We start from the raw sequence: 20,724 nt of genomic DNA on the forward strand, positions 1-20,724 counted from the left end.
CATGCCACGAGTTGCCATGGTCATCCTCATCGGCATCATCATGGCCGCCGAACTGAGAGTCATCATAGGTACCACGGCCATCCTAGCTTTGGGTCGCGTCGGCATCAAAAGGTTGCTCTTGGCCGTCTACGTGGAACGCCTCACCACGGCCCTCGAAGATGACGTTCGACCATCATCGTCTACGTCGGCGGTGGCATATCGCCGAACAGCTTGCGGGCACCGGCATTGTTAGCCGACTCGAACGACCGGGGCTGCTTCCTTTGCGTGTCGTCTTCACAATGGCCAGCGCGACTGTACCCCGGCGTGATGTTGAGGTCGATGACACCCGCGGGCGTAGTCGGGTCGACCACCACGCAATCCGGCTACGTAGAGAATCGCGTCTGCCCATGGCCGTGCGGCGGCGGAGCACGAAAATCTGCGTGTGCCGTGTGAGACGGACGAGCTAGGGGAACGGTGCTACGGCGGTCGATGGGCCGACGAGCCTGTGCTGGCCGAGAGAATGGCCAGCAGCGGGCCATACCACCCATCATGAGGAGGGCGTGCGCCTTGGAGACGATGACTCCTTGTCGTCGATCTCGGCATGGTGCTGCATCGCACGCCGCAGGGCACACTTGGATACATACTGCGCGGTGGCCTTCTTATCCTTTTCCACGGCTCGTCGGTCCCTCCTCTTGTCCGATCCCCTGTCAAGCTTGGCAGCGGACGCCGGCAAGAGCTCCGACCGCGGCTTCTTCTCCACGGGCTTCTTCTTTTTCGCCACGGGCTTCTTCGCGGCAGGTGGTGGGTCGCCGGGATTCGCGTCGTCGGGCATAGTGGACGAAAAGAGGGGGAAGGCCGGGGGCGCGGGAGAGTGGAGGGTGGGGCGCGGGAGGTTTGGAGGAAAAGGAGGGCAAGTGGCCGGCTGTGCCACCGACGGGCGGGCCAGGGGAGGACAAGGCGCGCGTCCTGTCTGTCCGCTGTCCGTTCGGCCGCAAACTCAGTTCAAACTTGGACCGGGAATGAATCGAAAGTGGACAGAAAACGGACAACGGCCCGTTTACGACCGAACGTTGGAAGATCTGCTTTGTCCGTTCACCCTCAAACGGACGCGGACGGACAGGATGGTGTCGCGGGTTGGAGTTGGCCTCAGGTGGAGGTGGTGCCAGCCGCGCGCCGCCCGTGTGTGCATGCGCGAGCGCGCGTGCGCGGACGAGACGGCAGCGTGCGTGTAGCGTACGCATGCGCTGGAGCGTACGTGTACGTATGTACATATGTACGGCGTATAGCTAGCTAGCTGCTCGAGCCTGTCCAAGCAAGCCATTGCCGCCGGCCGGCCGGCCTGCGAACGTGCTGGCTAGTAGTAGAAGCACAGTAGAGCTGCCCCCCATGCCGCCTGCGTACTACGTACTGGTGAGTGTAAACACAGCAGTGGAGTGGAGCCTGCAGCCCGTGTATGGCATGGCACGAGGGCCGGGCAGCACGCGCGCACTGCGGCCGCAACGTGCGCTGCCTCCCCGATGGCAATAAACATCCCTCTCCAACCGTCTACGAGATGCAGGGGATCCTATGCCCGTGTCTCAATTCTTTGCTATGCTACGCTACGCTCGCATCATCATGGGTTTTACTTGGATCCAAGGCTAGCGCCCAAAAGAAAAGACGGGAAATGCATCTCATAATCTACTGACAAAATCCTCTTCGTCAACCATACATTATTTCTCCTCCTCCTCCTCCTCCCCTTCCGACATTGTATTGTATAGAGTCTGCGTCAATTAATTCAGATTGGAGGAAGTGCTTTTTCCGGTTGTCAGTTCAAAAATGCTCCATTGCGCATAAATTTAGCTTATAAAACAACAGTAGCTGATATGAAGCAGCTCGATTGGTGCAGTCCATCGTGGCCGTAGCAAACCCCTCCTCTGAATCCATGGTAACATTAGAATCATGAAGTTAAAGCCTGTTTCAAAGCGCGTGAACATAAAACCAAATACGATTTCAAGTGCAAGGATTTAAGAAGTACCCCTCTGTCTCAAAATATCTTTTGTCTCTCTCAAATACTCACGGCCACCGTTTTAAAATAAATGTCTCAACTTTAGTATAACTTCGGGACAGAGAGGAGTGTTACTACGGGGAGTACTTGTTTTTCCCTTGGGTTTGGTTTGGTTGGCTCTTCCTCTACTTGTGGAGCAGATCATTGCTGGGCGCACGAGGCCGCTGAGAGGGAGCATGTGAAAGCTGACGAGCGATGAAGCATGGCACCGAAAAGGGCCAACACAAAAGTTGACGCTAAGGATCAGACACAGCATCCTGCCCAGCCTACCTGGTTTCTTTCTTGGGGCAAAAAAGCGCACCGTATGAAAAGGATGTCCTTCGGCTCACCGGCTTTTACTGACTTGTTTACCTGACAGGCTCCATGTTCGCCTGTTTGCCAAATCCAGCGCACAGCAAAAAACACCATGCGCAACAGAGCAAAAGTTAGACAGCAAAGAGCAGAAAGAATCACTTGGAATGAACAGTATCCAAGAAGAGAGTGTGTGCGTGTGTGTGTGATAACCAGATCACAGCATAGCTCGCAGCATCTCCTCCTGGGAAAAAGTAACTGATCGCACGCACTAGCTGATTGCTAGTGGTGCTCCTGTGTTTTTTAGTGCCTAAATTCTTCTCTTTCGCTAGTGTGGTCCATGATTATGTACTCCCATTTCTGTCAAGGGAACGATAAATAAAGCCGGGTCGTTGGCCCGATTCATCCGTAGAGCGTACACGCAATGAATGGGGAGCACGGTGAGTAGTAGATTGTCGTCATTCATCCGCCTTGGAGAGTTGGTACCACAAATAGTTAGCGGGTGTGTCTTTCACAGGGGAAAAAAATACATGTTAGCCACCGCCTCCAAGAAAAATGCCTAGGGTTCCTCTGTCTTCAATGGGGGTCGCCGCCGGTCTGCTTCATCTTTGATTGGCGGCGTGGTGGATCCCGATCCTTATTGACGGGAGGGCTTTGTTTTTAGATGTTCCTTCGAATTTGTTAGAGTTTGTGTTCAGCTCAGAAAGACGAGACAACAGCGCCTCCCAAAAGTGGAATAAGGTTTAACCCCACCTAGTCCCGTCTCGACGGTGCATCTAGCATCGTCGGTGGGCGTGTGGAGGTGTTTCTCTAGCGGATCTGTCTTTGATGGATCTGCTCTGATATGGTCATAGTTGGTCTATGGTCGTGCGTCTTCAGGTTGGATCCTTCCGATCTACGCTACTCTTCAATGGCGGCGGTTGTTGTTCTGGTGTGCCGGTCTTATGGGGCCTTTGCACAACGACTTTTCGACTGTCTATTACAACAATTTTTGCCCGTCTACAGCGAGGGAGTGGCAATGACAATGGCGCGCCTTCGGCTCGCTTCCATGCCTTACCTTTTGCTAGGTGGTCTATGGATCTGAATGTAATTTTTATCGTTTCTGATGTTCGTTGTACTACCATGATTAAAGATGAATAAATCAAAAGTTTTCTAAAAAGGTGTATTTCACATATAAGATAATTTTGATTAGTATTTATTAATCAGTGCCGGCTAATAAGGATTATCATTTTTACACCGCACGCTTGCTTGGCTTCCATAATGTTTCACTTTTTAAAACAAATAGTAGGCCCTCCATCTTTCTAGACTAAAATATTGCTACTTCAAATTATTATTTGCAAAAAGGCCAAAGGCCGGAGACCATATCCTATATGCCTAAAAGAGTGATTCCCACTACTTTTAATTATCACAATATGTGTGCTTCTACATCATCAAAATTGTTGTAGCCATTAGATTTACTAGCTTGATCCACTAGCATATGTGCGATGCAAGCACAAGAATCCTCTACCACGCAACACGTATTAGTGCATTCTAAGTGAGTTTCAAATCATATTTCTTCCACATCAACATGCATAAAAAAAGACCCATCACCACCAAACCATTTATAGAGAAAGAAAACTACCTCAACACGCGAAACATTCACTAGAATTTCCATTGTACTATGCTACATATTTTACAATTATCCAATAGTCAAACACAGTAAATCACATGTTTTTTTAGGGCCTGTTTGATTTACAACCTAAGGTTGCCACACCTAACCTTAGTCGTTGCCACACTTTTCTAGCAACATGGTCCGCATGTCATAGGCTCAATATTTTGCCAAATCTTGCCACACTTGTGGTGGCCATTTTGTTAGCCACACTTTTTGTGGCAGCCACACTTTGTCTAAACTTAGTTGTGACAAAGTTAGTCATGAACCGAACAGACTCTTCGTTTTTTTATCATATTATTACTTAAAATATTCATGTTCCATGCAATCAAATCACATTGGAAATGTATGCAAAATATTCCGTAACAACTTGCGGGGTATCATCCAGTGGTTCTAAAAGAGACAGTTCTATGTGTACTAGGGGAGGGGGGCATTGCCCCCGGCCTTTGACCAAACTGTGAAGGAAAAAATTAGGAGGGTTTAGGTTACTATTTTCCCCTACCAAACACTCATCTTTTTCCTCCCCCGCCCCTCCTCCCCAAGAAATTTCGCCTGGCTCTGCCAATGCTGAACTGGGACCTAGTTTGTGTGAGATCTGGCTTGGCTAGGTTCCAGACTTTGTAAAAGGAGTTGGTGGTGGCTATTTGCCCAGCCATGTTATGTAATGAAACACATTGTGTTCCTTTAAAAAAACATCTGGATTAGGGTAGCTGTGTTCTAATTGTACCTTGTGAGGTAAGTGCACATGAGGATTTTGTATTTGTGCTTGTATTGCGCTCCCGCAGGTTGCGGGAGGCCATGACGAGCAACCCGAATTGAATGAGTCGACCCCATCTAGCACGAACACGCCTTTCTCCCTGCACAACTTCTACGGGGCCAACAACCACTTGGGATCGAAGGTCACTGACCCTTCCAAGGCCTGGATGTGCAAGACAGCCTCCATGTCAGCATGTGCGCCTGCGCTAGTAATCTCCTTCATCCTAATAGTGTTCACGTGCACTCCAACCTGTTGGGGAACATTGCAGAAAACAAAAAAAATTCCTACATTTCACCAAGATCAATCTATGGAATCAACTAGCAACGAGAGGAGACACTACTAGGGAAAACCCTAGCAGTAGCGCTGGTTTTGTGCTCACTAGTAGCGCGGGTAGGCGCGCTACTAATAAGGCGCTACAGCTATTGCTTAGCAGTAACGCGTGCCGCACGCGCTACTGCTAGGACAAATAGCTGCAGTGCTTGTTCACTCCCACGCTGCTGCTAATGTAACTACTGGCAGCGCGTTTTCTTTCCATCGCTACTAGTATTGTTTTTTATTTTTTTTATTTTTAGTGTATTTATGCGCCATCATACAAATATTGGTACAATACCAGTTATGAGGTTTACATCATTATGTCCATAACAGTGTGTCAAATGAAGGTGGATTAGGTTCAAGTGGAGGCAATATGTGGTGCATGTCAAAAGTATACTACTAATCCAAACTTGATCTAGTTTGGACTAGTAGTACTTTCGATGTGCACCACATGTTGCCTCTACTTGAATCTAATCCGCCAGCACAAGCTATTTAATCATCATCATAATCATTAGCACCAACAATATTTATTTAATCACCACTAACACTAGCTAATAATAATCATCAGTCATTACCACCAACACTAGCTATTTTATCATCATAGTAATAGTGTAGCACATCATCATCCTCAAACTCATTTCTAGCTAATCACTCCTGCTGCTCTCTCTTAGGTAAAACAACATAAAACATGTGTAGCTCTCCTCCTTGATCAAGTTGGAGCATGCAGATGAACCTGTCTCCTAATTTTGGGTAGCACATCTGTTTGCTGCCCCCTAGTACTTGTCTGCGCTCCCCCATCACATATCTGGTCCAGTCTTGCACTATTAAGCATTCATCGCTGATCTTGAATGCACTAAAGTAGCATGTAGGATATCTTGGCCGTAAGCTAATAATACTCATGGTACCTTTAGTCTCGATCTCATAAGGCACAACATTCATCGGGAGTCCCTGTTGAAGAACATCGTATGGTCACATACTTAGCAATGAAGTTTAGCTTCACAAATAATGTATGGAAAAGATGCATTGAGGACAAATAGTAAAAATCTTACCATCCTTCCTAAATAGATGTGGCCGTAGTTCATGACGAACACTATTGGTCGCACGTTTTCAGTACTAAGATTTCTAAGTCCAGGAAGAAAATTTGTCTTGACGGTATCAAGATCCTCAAGCCATGAAACATAATGACTTAGCTTCTCGCAGTTTAGTTCAGCCCCGGGACAGTAGTAGGTCCTGTCTACCAAGCGCTGGACATGTTTGCTTGCACCGAAATAAGCTGACAATACAAATTAGTTGTCAACTATTTTTGAATAAACAATATCAAAGACATAAATATGGCTGAGAAACTTACATTTTGGTGTAACTGGAGGCGTCTGCACATCGACCCAGATGTCGGTATTACCTTCAATATCATCTTCCGGACGAATATCAAAGGTGATAACCATATCAGGCTGAAATGCATAAGTCTTGCATAGTGCTCGCCATGTTTTGCATCCAAAATAGGTGTAGTCGTCTGAATTGTATAATTTTGCGTGGGAAATATAACCATGCTTGGTCTTCAAATAAACTTTCTTTACCTCCATAGTATGACCGAAACCTATCTTATCCAATACAAAAACTCTTGCATGGCAGGGGATACGCTAGTAGAATAGTAAAAAAAAATATAAGTTGAAGCAAATGAAGCAGATGTCATGCTTAATTACGAAAAAAGACTTGTCGTTGTGACTTACTGTATCCACTTCGAAGTTCTCGTCCAGCTTGATGCTGAAGCGCCTATCATCATCTAGGAAGATTTCGTCGCACAGGCCGCGCTCGTCTTCGCAGTATTTGCAAATACCGAAATCCTTTTTGTCGTCAGACATTTTTCCTATGTTCATAGTTAAAACATTAATTGAAAATCGATAAAAGACAACTACCAGGATACTCAACACACAAATCCGGGGCACTCGATATTTCCTACATATTCTGGCAAAAGTCATGCCAAAATTCACGGAAAAATCCGGCATGATCTTTGCTAAAATAGGATATATCGAGCACCTGAAATTTGCCGGAACGGAAATGAATCAACACTCCGACAAAACATAGGCCACTCGGAGGTGTAACCTGCAAACATGACTGGCCACTTGGATATTGAGCAACACAAGATATACATTTCAAAATATCTTATAAGACTCAAATTAGCATGCATTCAATAAGCAAAAGTAAATCATCTCATGCGTCCGTACATCGTCGAATATTATCACTAATACATCCCGAATAGTGTCATACATATAACATCACTAGTACAACTAAAACCCTAGCACACGACGGGTATCGGTGCGGGCGGTGGACACCCACAGAGAAGGAACCATCACGGGATCATAGCTCTAGTGAGATCCCTGGAGAACCTGCCAGGTATTGGAGAACCTGTGCTCCAACGCAAACAAGTAGCGACGGACGTGCGCGTCCTCCTCACTGACACGTTGACGCACCACCTCCGCGGAGTCCTCGAGCCTCTGGACCGTCACTGCCCACGCGACCGCCACGAAAGAAGGTTCGGGTCAACGACAGGCTGGCTCCTCACCAACCTGCGCCCCCCGGTAGGTAGCGCCTCCCAGTACCACCCCGGCGGAGCCCAGTCCCGGACATGGCCCATCTGGTCAAGAAGGTGTCGTCCTCCGCCGACTCGACGACGAGGATGCGGGATAGGCATCGTCCACGTCGATGCGGGAAAATTGCTTTAACTAAAAAAATAGCAACAAGTTCTTACTAACTAGTTCTATTAATTCAACTAGTTCTTACTAAAAATAAACTTACTATAAATAAAAATATTCTAGTACCTAATTAGTACCTAGTTCTTACTAACTAATTAGTACCTAAGAACTACTGCCCTAATTACCATCTAATTTGATGAACCTATAGGGGCGGAAAGTGGTAGCGGATATTCCAATTATCCAACTATAAAGTGAAATAAGTGGTCAAATTTTACTCGTTTTATGATTTATCTTAGAAATTTGATTCGTTTTCACCCTTACATGAACCCTAACTCATTTGAGCTGCATCCGCATCCGATTCGTTTCCACCCTAACTAATTTGATGGAGGTAGAAACCCTAGGCAGAGGTAGGGGAGAGGGAGGAGCAGGCGTGCTCACCTCGGGTGCCTGCGACGAGGGAGGGGCAGGCGGTGTCGAGGTCGTGGTCGGGGCTCCGGGGCGGCGTTGAGGTCGGGAGGGGGGGGGGCGGGGGCGGCGTCCGGGGCGGCGTTGAGGTCGGGGTCGGGGGCGGGGCCAGCGTTGAATCTGGGGTCGGGGGCGGCGTGGGGAGAGCGCGCGGCGACCGAGGGGCGACGGCGGCGGCGAGAGTGGAGTTGATTTGGGGGATGAAGTGGCCGTGGGGAAGGACGAACCGCGTGATTAAGTCAGAAGTACCAGTAGCGCGTTCCAGAAAGGGTGCTACTGCTACGTTAGCTACAACGCGTTCTGGAATACACGCTGCAGCTAAGGAGATTAGCAGTAGCGCTGGGCCATTATACGCGCTACTGCTAGGTTGGGCTAGCCATGTGCGCCCAGTTCAAACGTAGCAGCAGCGCTTTTCGCTAGTACGCGCTACTGCTAAAGTCATAGCAGTAGCGCGGTTTATTTACACGCGCTGCTACTAAGTAGCAGCGGCGCTTGATTTTGTACATCGCTACTGGTAAAATTCTGTGTATAGGCTTTTCCCTAGTAGTGAGATTGCATCTACATACCCTTGTAGATCACGAGCGGAAGCGTTCAAGAGAACGGGGAAGATGGAGTCGTACTCGCCGTGATCCAAATCACCGATGACCAAGTGCCGAACGGACGGCACCTCCGCGTTCAACACACGTACGGAGCGGATGACGTCTCCTCCTTCTTGATCCAGCAAGGGGGAAGGAGAGGTTGATGAAGATCCAGCAGCACGACGGCGTGGTGGTGGATGCAGCAGTGATTGCAGCAGGGCTTCGCCGAGCTTCTGCGAGAGGGAGATGTGTAGCAGGGGAGAGGGAGGCGCCAAGACTTCCGGTGCGGCTGCCCTCCCTCCCCCCTTTATATAGGCCCCCTGGGGGGCGCCGGCCCTGGAGATGGGATCTCCCAAGGGGGCGGCGGCCAACGGGGGTGGAGTGCCCCCAAGGCAAGTGGAGGCGCCCCCCACCCTAGGGTTTCCAACCCTAGGCGCAGGGGGGCCCAAGGGGGGGCGCACCATCCCACTATAGGTTGGTTCCCCTGCCCACTTCAGCCCATGGGGCCCTCCGGGATGGGTGGCCCCACCCGGTGGACCCCCAGGACCCATCCGGTTGTCCTGGTACAATACCGGTGACCCCGAATCTTTCCCGATGACCGAAACTACACTTCCTATATATAATTCTTCACCTCCGGACCATTCCGGAACTCCTCGTGACGTCCAGGATCTCATCCGGGACTCCGAACAACTTTTGGATTACTGCATACTCATATCTCTACAACCCTAGCGTCACCGAACCTTAAGTGTGTAGACCCTACGGGTTCGCGAGACACGTAGACATGACCGAGACGGCTCTCCGGCCAATAACCAACAACGGGATCTGGATACCCATGTTGGCTCCCACATGCTCCTCGATGATCTCATCGAATGAACCACGATGTCGAGGACTTAATCAATCCCGTATTCAATTCCCTTTGTCAATCGGTACGTTACTTGCCCGAGACTCGATCGTCGGTAAACCAATACCTTGTTCAGTCTCGTTACCGGCAAGTCACTTTACTCGTACCGTAATGCATGATTCCGTGATCAACCACTTGATCACATTGAGCTCATTATGATGATGCATTACCGAGTGGGCCCAGAGATACCTCTCCGTCATACGGAGTGACAAATCCCAGTCTCAATTCGTGCCAACCCAACAGACACTTTCGGAGACACCTGTAATGTACCTTTATAGTCACCCAGTTACGTTGTGACGTTTGGCACACCCAAAGCACTCCTACGGTATCCGGGAGTTGCACAATCTCATGGTCTAAGGAAATGATACTTGACATTCAGAAAAGCTACAGCAAACGAACTACATGATCTTTGAGCTAAGCTTAGGTTTGGGTCTTGTCCATCACATCATTCTCCTAATGACGTGATCCCGTTATCAATGACATCCCCATGTCCATAGCCAGGAAACCATGACTATCTGTTGATCAACGAGCTAGTCAACTAGAGGCTCACTAGGGACACATTGTGGTCTATGTATTCACACATGTATTACGATTTCCGGATAATACAATTATAGCATGAATAATAGACAATTATCATGAACAAGGAAATATAATAATCATTTTATTATTGCCTCTAGGGCATATTTCCAACACAACCAACTAGACTCTTTTGCTCCTCAATGTCTTTATCTCCTCAATCGACCATTGTTGCAGCTACTTCCTGTCGCCGTTTAGCCACACCTTCCTTAGAACAATCTGTATGCGCACATCATAGGCAATAATATAAGTAGAGACCTTTTACAGTACATCCTATCCAACCACGCGCAAGAAAAAAAAATCACCTCAGCATGCAAACATTCACGAGAATTTCAATTCTACTATGCTACATATTTTACAACTAGCAAATAATCAAATAGAATAAATCACATGTATTTTAGTTTTAGTTCTCATATTGTTACTTCAAATATTCATGTTTCATGCAATCAAATCGTATTGAAATATATTGCAAAACATTCCGGAACAACGTGAGGGGTATCATCTAGTGGTTCTAGACTACTGAAGCAAAACTATGTGTACTGGGGGGGGGGGGCACAGCCCCCAGCTTTTGATAAAATTGTGAAGGGAAACATTAGGATGGTTTAGGTTGGGAAAAAATAGTTTGTGTCCCACACCAGTGATCTCCTTCACCCTACCGGTGTTCATGTGCACTCCAACCAATTGACGACAGACTCTTTTGCTCCTCGGTGTCTCTACCTCCTCAATCGGCCATTGTCGCAACTACTCCCCGTCACCGTCCAGCCGCACCTTCCTTGGAACGTCTGCATGTGCACGCCATAGGAAATTATATAAGTAGGGACCTTTTACATTACATCAAACTATCCAACCATGCATAGGAGAAAAACACCTCAACATGTAATCTTTCACTAGAATTTCCATTCTACTCCCTCCATTCCTAAATATTTTTCTTTCTAGAGATATCGACAAGTGACTACATACGAAGCAAAATGAGTGAATCTACACTAAAATATGTCTATATACATCTGTATGTGGTAGTCCATTTGAAATATCTAAAAAGACAAATATTTAGGAACGGAGGGAGTTCTATGTTACTCCCTCCGTTAAGAAATATAAGAGCGTTTAGATCACTACTTTAGTGATCTAAACGCTCTTATATTTCTTTATAGAGGGAGTACATATTTTACAACTATCCAATAATCAAACACAATAAATCAAATGTATTTTTTGTTCTAGTTATCATATTGTTACTTCAAATATTCATCTTTCATGCAATGAAATCGTATTGAAATGTATTGCAAAATATTTCGCAACAACGTGTGGACCATTTGCTATATTACAAAACACGAACCCTTAAGAAAATACCCTTACAAAAATTCAAAAATGCATTCAAATCCTTCGGGCGTCGAAGTACCAAGCTTATTAATGCAAGCTCAAACGTTACGTGGTAAAGTAGGAGAACACATTATTTTTAAAATATGGAGCATGTCAATTTTCTAAGAAGATTGAGCATGATGATTATTTGTTGAATTAGTAGGGAAAAAGATCACCATTGGACACGGTAAAACCTCTTGCAATCTGAGCAAGCGATTTGATTGGTTTTCAACTATTGCACTCAAGAGTGGCCGTGGATACAAATTGATACTTGAGATCGAATACGACACATTATCTTTTTGTAACCACCGGTTTGTAGGACATGAAGTTTGTGCTCACGAGCTCATATGCTCCCTGTAAACAGTAAAATCTTTAAAAAATAGTTTAAAACAAAAAACTGAGTTTTTTTTTGGGGGGGGGGGGGGGGGGGGGGCAAACATTGACAAACTCTCAACATGCATGTGTGAAAATTTTCTTGAAGAAACAATATTCCGAAATGCTTCCTAAAATACAAAATTGATGCTCCAAAAGTTCGTTTTTAAGCGCATTTTGGAGCATCGATTTTGTTTTTTAGGAGCATTTCGGAACATCTTTTATCCAGGAAACTTTGCACGCATGTAGAACATTTTTTAATGTTTGTTTTTACTATTTTTTGTCGAATTTATTGATCAGTGAGGATGCATATGAGCTCGCGAGAAGGACACTTTCCCGATTCATGAGTCATCTGATTTTTATTTCTTATTAAACACATGGAGCATGTAAACTATCCGTTGAGTTTTTCTTCGGACGGTCATTCGTGGACTTATTTAATCTAGATTTTTTTGCGGGGGTAAATCTAGAAAAATCTAACAAAGAAACTATTCTCACAGAGGCAGGACGTGTGTGCGCGCGTCACAGAGACGAGTGTATGTGCATGTTGGTTATGCTATGCTAAAAGGAAAAGAAACCATTCACTTTCAAAAGCCTCCGGTAACTACCACGGGTTTTCGTCCGCAGCATTCGAGAGCGGGTCTAGATGTCAAAAAAATACCTGAAACCGAATACGACACCTTGTGTTTATTCTAGCACCGTCCCATTAATTCTCTAGTTATTTTTCTAATTTGTTCGCGCTGGGTCGGTGCAATATAATCCATCGTCGTCGTCGGTCGTAATTACGATGTATACAAACAGTACCCGCCGCACGACGACTAGCTCGAACACGCCAGTGATCCCCTGTGTGTTGGCGATAAGGCCGAACTTGCTCTATAGCTTGTGCGCTGACGGCGACGGCCATGTTGACGATCCCAAACCAACTGCCGACGATCCCATACGGGAAACAGCAGCATCACGAAATACGGGTGGACGGAGCCAATTCGTGGGCCGCTGCTGGACACTCGTTAGCAGCTCAAACAGTGATTAGAAAGTGTTCCTGTCGCGTGCTTGGACAAATACACACCTATTCATGAATGTGAGCTATTACAATTTACATGTGTATTTTTTTATTTGTATTTGTGTACGGTCCTGGTCGCTAAGGGGGGCCGTGCCCACTAAATGCGTGAAAGCCAAATTTTTTGGGAGATAATAAAAGAGCCACCTGCATGTTGGATGGGGAGTTAAATTTAGGTTTGGGGGAAATGGAGAAAAGGCTGGATTTGGAACTGACCCTAGTGACGAAATGGACAGTTTGGAAGAACGAGTGTGACATGGGGATTTTTGGCTTGCCCAAATTTGCCAGGCATTCGATCACTACACTTGAGAGGGAGCGGGGCCCCACTAACATGTGTCTCATGTTTATTAGATGCTAATTCTTTCTGTATTTCCATAGTTTTGAGCACATTAAAACAATAGGTATTCTAGCTGTTGACAGCTGGACAACCACATTTTACTTTCCTGCACTAACAAAGGAAATTAATTAGTAGATTTATTGCAGGGAATTAATTAGTAGATTTTGGTTGCTGCATATTTGTCTCAAAGGGCTTGCAGGGAAATACAGGTTGGACATAATAACACTCTAATTATAAATGAAATGATGTGATTCTACGCGTTAAAATATTTAATGAATGATAACCATGATAAATTAAAGAAAAACTTACTTTGGGGTATTTATTAAATAGGTAACACATGTTTATTTTGAAACATATATGTCGTGATCAATAAGCTTGTGCATCCATATCCACAAGAAAGGAGTACAACTACGTAAAGACATCATTTTCCCTGGGATGACAAAGTCTATGTGCCACATTGACTAATTCTTTTTTTTGGGTGATGGAACAAGAGTTCTACATGTTTGAAAATTTCACATATGCATGTAACTGTAATCATGTATATATGTCTTTGCGTGTCATTCTTCCATAGGACTCCTAAACTATACATATGAAAAACAAAATCTTCACATATGGTGGCAAAAATAACCAAAATACTATATGCAAAATATATTCTTTTTAGGTGTGATCTATAAAAATAGCAACACCACAGTTTCCTATAAAAAAACTAGCAAAAATCAAGATTAGATAGGTAAACATATTTTTCCAGCAGTGCTTCTATCTTTACGTCCCGGGAGCGATTTTGTTGACGTGCCGTGATACACGTGGAAGTGGCTACACCACCCAGACGTTCCGTAGACCTTTTAAAGGAGAAAATGATTTCCGAATAAACCGCGAAACTACAGGTGTCTATTAAAACGACGCCGTTGATTTAGAATATAACGAAGAACCTTTTTCAGTGGTATTATGCCTTATTTTAAATATGGAAAATAAATCCATCGGCACGACGAAAACAAATTACGAAAACCGCGGCGACAGCTGCACCGCCTGGACCTTTCGCGGAAAGAATAAAACGGTTTCACATAAACCAGAGAAAACTTGGTGTTGTCATGCAGAGTCCAGACACAGACACGATGTGACTCACAAAAAATCGAAAAGACCTATTTTCCTCCCCCATTTTATTGTTGTGAGGAAATTGTGGCTTTTGATAAAGCCTTTCCAACGGGGGGTGCCGTGCTGGCGCGTTGCAACCTAGCGGGGGAGGCCAGCTCTAGAGAGAGAAAAGGGTTCCAGAGCGGCAGCCCCCAACACCTCCCCCCCTCTCTCTCTCCCCCCCTACGCTGGCTGCTGCCGCTGCAGGCTGCACGCACCCTAAAGCAGCGAGCCTTTCCACCTCTCCTCTCCTCTCCTCTCCCTGCCACCCCACCCACACACCACCGCCACCACCCCGCCTCGGCCTCGGCTGCGGCGCCCTGTGTCTCCGCCTCTCCGGAGCGGGAGCGGCCGCCGCCGCCCGCCGCCGCCATGTCCGGGCTGTACGGCCAGCAGGGGTTCTCCCCTTCCAGGAACCTATCCCCCCAGATTAGAAGCAACCCAGATGTCGATAGGTAGAGGCGGCGCACGGATTTTTCTTGGTTTCTTTGCTTGTTTCTTGGCCAATTCGTGGTGGCAAGATTGGTTTTTTATTTATTATTATCGTGCGCTGTGTTTTCTTTTCTTCCTGTTGGGTTTGGTCGCTTTGATGGGTGAATGGAGATGGTGATGTGATTGCTCTGTAATTAATGGTTTTGTGCAGCCAGTACTTGGCCGAGCTGCTCGCCGAGCACCAGAAGCTGGGGCCTTTCATGCAGGTGCTGCCCATATGCAGCAAGCTGCTGAGCCAAGGTGAGATCTCCTGATCTCCCCTTTTTACTGTTTTGTCTGCAGGCTGATGTGATTTTCCTCTGTTTATGCACGGTAGTGGTGTTCCTCTGCAACCATGGATACGGAAGTACATGGCTGCAGGGCTTGGATACTGCCCACTTTAGATTAGATGGCATTGGTTGTTGCTGCCTGGTTGTATGGTCTCTGGTGCATTCACTGCTTGGATGACACTCTGTTTTCATTTTATACATACTGCGATGTTTTCATTCGTCGGGGCGAGAATTAGATGATTGCAGTTATGCGCGGTAATGTTGATCAATCCTTCTGTTGCAATCTATGTTTGCAATGAGGTAGATCAATCTTCTTCTTGACTGGCATATGGTGGTCGATTGCTGTTGGAAACTTGTCTGGTATCTTAGCAAATCATCCCACCATTGGTGAGAACCATATGTCTGATCTAGGGTTCATCTTAACTGTACCATGTAAAAAGCAGTGCTTAAGTTTGTGGATTGTATATACACTGGACAACACTAAATGCTGTATATGAACGTCGGCATATATATCGCTGTCAAATAAATCAATGACATTATCAACCAAAGAGTTGTTGAGATATCCTGCGGCCTTGCTCATTTCCAGCCTCACTACATATAAACATCTTTTGATATAACTATGAAGTTCTTCTGCAAACTGGGCTGATTATAGGAATACTTCACTTGATACTCAGCCTCTTTCTATAGGGCATGCTTAGACCGTCTGACTCTTTTTTCTGCGTGCAGCACACATGCTTGGATCATGATTTATGGGATTTTCTTTATCTCACATATTAGCCTGAGGGATTCACTATCTTCAGTGAGGCTATCAAGAATTCTTTTGTTTAAATGGTGGTGTTTGATCAAATTTTACATCGACTGCATCACACTCTAATGTCTCTTGGTTAGACCAGCCTGTAGAACGAACTATACGCTGGCCATCAGCATGTTGTATGTATATTAGATAAGTATATCTAAGGAACGGTTGATGTTTTTATGAGGATTGAAAAAGGAATGGTTGGTGTTATGGACCTACTGTGAATGATCATACGAATATCTTGGATCTGGTTCCTATGTGCATATGCTTTTTGATATCTGCCTTTGTCCAGTCAGTGTTTATCCATTGTATGATTATATCGTGTCTTGGTTGTGAAAAATAACCTAACATCGATGTACAAAATTCTGTTTGTAATCAATAGCTTATCCATTTCTTTTGATCTAAATTCTCACCTGACCTTCTTGTTACTCAGAGATTATGCGGGTGTCAAACTCTGCCCACAACCCTGGATTCAGTGATTTCGATAGACATCGATTCAGAAGTCCTAGTCCAATGTCTTCACCAAATCCAAGATCCAATCTCTCTGGCAATGGGTTCAGTCCTTGGAATGGACTGCACCAAGAGGTAGACATTCATTCATTACATATTTATTTGTTAAGGAAGAAATAAAATATGTTTCCAATCCAGTAGATCACGCTATTGCACCTTTATACTCCAGAAGGTACATGCTTTCACTGTGAGAGTTTTAGCCATTATTATCTATAAAATGGACCCTGTCGGTACATAAGTTATAGTAAACTTTTTGGGTCTGCAATATGATACTATGATATATAAAATTCATAATACAATGTAAATGTGGGTTTTTTTTGGTGGAAAATATTGTCTGTTATTCATGTTGTGCACATTCTTCCAAATATTTTTATTTCATGAAACGATACTGATGAATCGTTTGTGCTTTGCCATTTTGAACTATTCAAAAGAGGTTAGGTTTTCCTCAAGGAAATAGTATGGATTGGCAAGGAGCGCCACCAAGCCCTAGCTCTCATGTCATGAAGAAGATTCTACGCTTGGAGGTCCCAGTTGATTCTTATCCGAGTGTACGCTGCCTCTAACTTGTGCAATTTTATTTTTACACAGAATGATGATTGATCCATTTTTTATTCCTTTGCTGATATAACTTTTGCTTTCACGGCAGTTCAATTTTGTGGGACGTATTCTAGGACCTAGAGGCAATTCTCTAAAGCGGGTAGAAGCATCTACTGGTTGTCGCGTTTTCATCAGAGGAAAGGGTTCCATCAAAGATCCAGGGAAGGTAACCAAAGTTCGCAATGTTTGATCTGCACCCCCTGAAGTTAAATTATACATTTTTTTCTGAAGTCTGCAAATTGGGTTGCATATTAAGTTGAGTAAGTTTACTGGAATCGTCCTCCAGTTCTACGGATCTCATCCATCACCATGTTTGGCTTTTCACAACCTGTTCATAACCCCATTGGATGATTATGTGTTCTAACTTTCTCCTGGAACTCCCTACCCCTTTCCTAACCCATAATTATGTAACTGCAAGCTAATTATTTTTTCTTCACGATAACTTTACTTTTACACCGACGTGCGATATATTTCTATTCTGTCCAGTTTACTTGTCAACTTTCTTTTTATTCCTCGTAAATCTGTTTTCCTGTTTGGCAATTTTTGCCTGTAGGTTCCATTGCTTGCTTTTTTGCCTCTCACCTTGTGTTTCTACTACGTTGCTGAGAACTTAAGTTTCACTTTTTTTTTCTTTTTTTCTTCAAGGAGGACAAGCTGCGAGGAAAACCAGGCTATGAGCATCTGAGTGAACAACTTCATATCTTGATAGAGGCTGAGTTCCCAGCCAATATTATTGATGCCAGATTGAGACATGCACAGGAAATTCTAGAAGAACTGCTAAAGCCAGTGGTAAGTAATTAATGTTTCCATGTACATATTCGCTTTCTGAAGAAAGCCAATGAAATACCCAGTTATCCTTTTATAGTTTATAATACCATGAAAATTCTTTTTAATAAAATAATAATTGATAATGTGAGGAATCACATATAAAAATGTTGCTTCCACCTTCTCTAGTGCTAGTGGTCACCACCTAGCAGATACAGTATATCTTTTTCTTGAATTTGGATTATTACCATTATTGATCTCTCTCAATTGGTTCCCTTTATATTTTGTGGAGTACATTTTCATTTCTCATTTATTATCTGGAACTTGTGTTTACTTACAATTGCACATGCATACCATGGCGGCTTGCTTGTCCAAGAATGCTTTTTGTTTACAGACGGCAAGCACTCTGGACATGCCTCACTCACAAAGCCATGTTGGTTTCTGCTGCAGGATGAGACACAGGATATCTACAAGAGGCAACAGCTCCGGGAGCTGGCGATGCTAAACTCAACCCTGCGAGAGGACAGCCCTCATCCGGGGAGCGTCTCCCCATTCAGCAATGGTGGCATGAAGCGTGCGAAAACAGGCCAGTAGGGAAGGAGCCACCCCTCATCGTTACCGGTATTGTCCAGGTGCCTTATGTGCCCCCCAATGGGGACGCCATGTCTCCGGGCAACGTTTGCCGCGGGCGCACTTGAAGGAAGCGACGCCCTGCATTTCGCTAGACGAGTCAGTATGAGTCTGCGGTCTCTCCTGCGGACAAGGAGAAGCCGCTGGGACAGTGGAAGTAGTAGAGTCCTGGGTCGGTGGGTCGGCCCAGCTTTGGTTGCTGTAAGGTCCTATAACATTCGCTTTATTTGTTAATTGACTGTTAACCCTAGTAATGTGGTGCTATGATGGTAGGTGATCTCCATGACAGACAGACTAGAGAGGCCCGAGTATGTGAGCTTTCATGTTTTCCTTTCCACCCCCTGTTAGGCGTCGGAACTTCCTTGTATATTATCCACCCTTCTGCATTATGGAGTCGCGGATAATAATAAAAAAGGGTATAAGGATCATCTGCTTGTGCCTTGTGGAGTTGTCGTGTCTGGTTCAGACCGTGGAGGTTTCGAACCGACAAAGTCGAAGTCTGGTTTTTAATGTCATCAGTGTTCATGGATCTTTGTGGTTTATATTGTTGAACTGTGATGAATTTGTTGCAGTTTTGGGTTCTGGCATGTTTGTTTGCCTCTGCTTGGCATCACAGATGGGATGTTACTGCTGGGAATCCCGTGGGAGACGTTTGCCGCGGTAATACTGTATTATTGTTGTTTGGAGGATACAGAGGCATATGCATGTGTGGGTGTATCCGGTGGAAAAATCAGCTTAAGAAGTTTATCAAACATTGGACCTAAAGGAAGAAAGTTGTAGCCGCGTTCAAATAGATATCAGTTTGATAGATTGTTCAGTCCCTTAGACTTATATCAACAGATTTGTTCTATCCCTAGACTAATATCATGAGATTTGTTAGCCAGATTGGCGAAAAAATTAGAATAACACGCCATAGAAAAATATTTTGACAGTGCCGTAGCGAAACATTGCATATATAAGTTTCAAAATCCTAATACCAATATGAACATTGTTCCACATCCATGTGCACCAACCTGAAAGGCAAGGCTGTGTGTTTCTATATGTTACTCCATGCGTGTTATATCAGGAGTAGAATTGTAGATGAAAAGATACTTTTTTGACTTAAAACCACAGTTATTTGAACAACATCATATTGAAACATATAACTGGATAAAGCAAATGGCCGAATTCCCCTATCATAATATTACTGTCATCAAGGTTCATATTCCACCAAGTCATTCACTAAGAGATATAGTCATGCCATGGTAAGTAGGACATGACATGATACAGAGCTTACAAAGGCCTAACTGAAAATAACTCAATCTGGAAATGGACACATCAGACAGAAATCATTTAATAATACTGATGTAGTAACTGGCAGAAGCACATTTGTTCTGAAGAAGAATTAAAAAAGACCATCCTTCTTTCTGAAAAGAAAGACTATCTTAAATTCTTATCTAGTACCATTTCACGGGTGATTTTTCCCACTTTCTTTCATATCGATCCAAGATGAAAGCTACATATCTCATTTTAAGGTATAAGGATCATCAGCTTGTGCCTTAAGGTGTTTGGCTCGGTTTAGGAACTTTCGAGTTGACAATGTAGCAACCCAGTTCTTAATGCCATCGTTGTTCGTGGATCTTGGCGGTTTATATTAGAGGACCGTATGAATTCATGACAATTTTGGGTTCAGGCGTGTTTGGTTGTCTCTGGTTGGCATCATAGATGGGATATGCTGAATCACCCGGGCGAAATTTGCGGTGGTAATTCCGTATTGTTTCGAAGATAGAGACGCGTATGCAGATGTTATTTCATACCTTGAACATGCTCGGCCAAAATGAGAATCGATCGCGGATCCTGTGAAAATGATCGGCCTAAGAAGTTTCCAAACATTGGACTGTGAGTTAGGACTGTTGAATTTTCAAGATAGATCTGTCGACGTTAGACTAAATACTTGCTGGAATGGTGGTATCCAGCCTTCTTTTTTTGGTTTCCAGCTTACCGTTCCTGTGACCATGATGGCGAAACACCGGACACTTCAAGATCACACGCCGAATTCGCATCCGTAAGCACTTACTTTTTATTATTGCAACTTTATATCATAATCGTTGGGCAAAACTCTGTCTGACCAATCAAAATACGCTTTATATAGTCGGGCAGAGGGAATACTTGCTAAACTGGATTCCTTATTTGTAGTG

The 20,724-nt window shown here is 44.8% G+C and overlaps 1 protein-coding gene across 1 annotated transcript; it reads left to right on the forward strand.

Moving 5' to 3' along the window:
- Positions 1-14,641: 14,641 nt before the first annotated feature.
- On the forward strand, positions 14,642-18,975 carry LOC125511122 (KH domain-containing protein SPIN1). The gene is made up of 7 exons (XM_048676410.2): positions 14,642-14,943; positions 15,132-15,220; positions 16,479-16,630; positions 16,987-17,103; positions 17,202-17,318; positions 17,798-17,941; positions 18,368-18,975. The coding sequence occupies exons 1-7, from the start codon at positions 14,861-14,863 to the stop codon at positions 18,509-18,511; spliced, it is 846 nt and encodes a 281-aa protein (XP_048532367.1). The 5' UTR covers positions 14,642-14,860; the 3' UTR covers positions 18,512-18,975.
- The last annotated feature ends 1,749 nt before the right edge of the window (positions 18,976-20,724 follow it).

The sequence above is a fragment of the Triticum urartu genome, chromosome 5A, assembly GCF_056163025.1.
Source record: "Triticum urartu cultivar PI428250 chromosome 5A, HENAU_Tu73, whole genome shotgun sequence".
In the NCBI taxonomy this organism is placed as follows: Eukaryota; Viridiplantae; Streptophyta; class Magnoliopsida; order Poales; family Poaceae; genus Triticum; species Triticum urartu.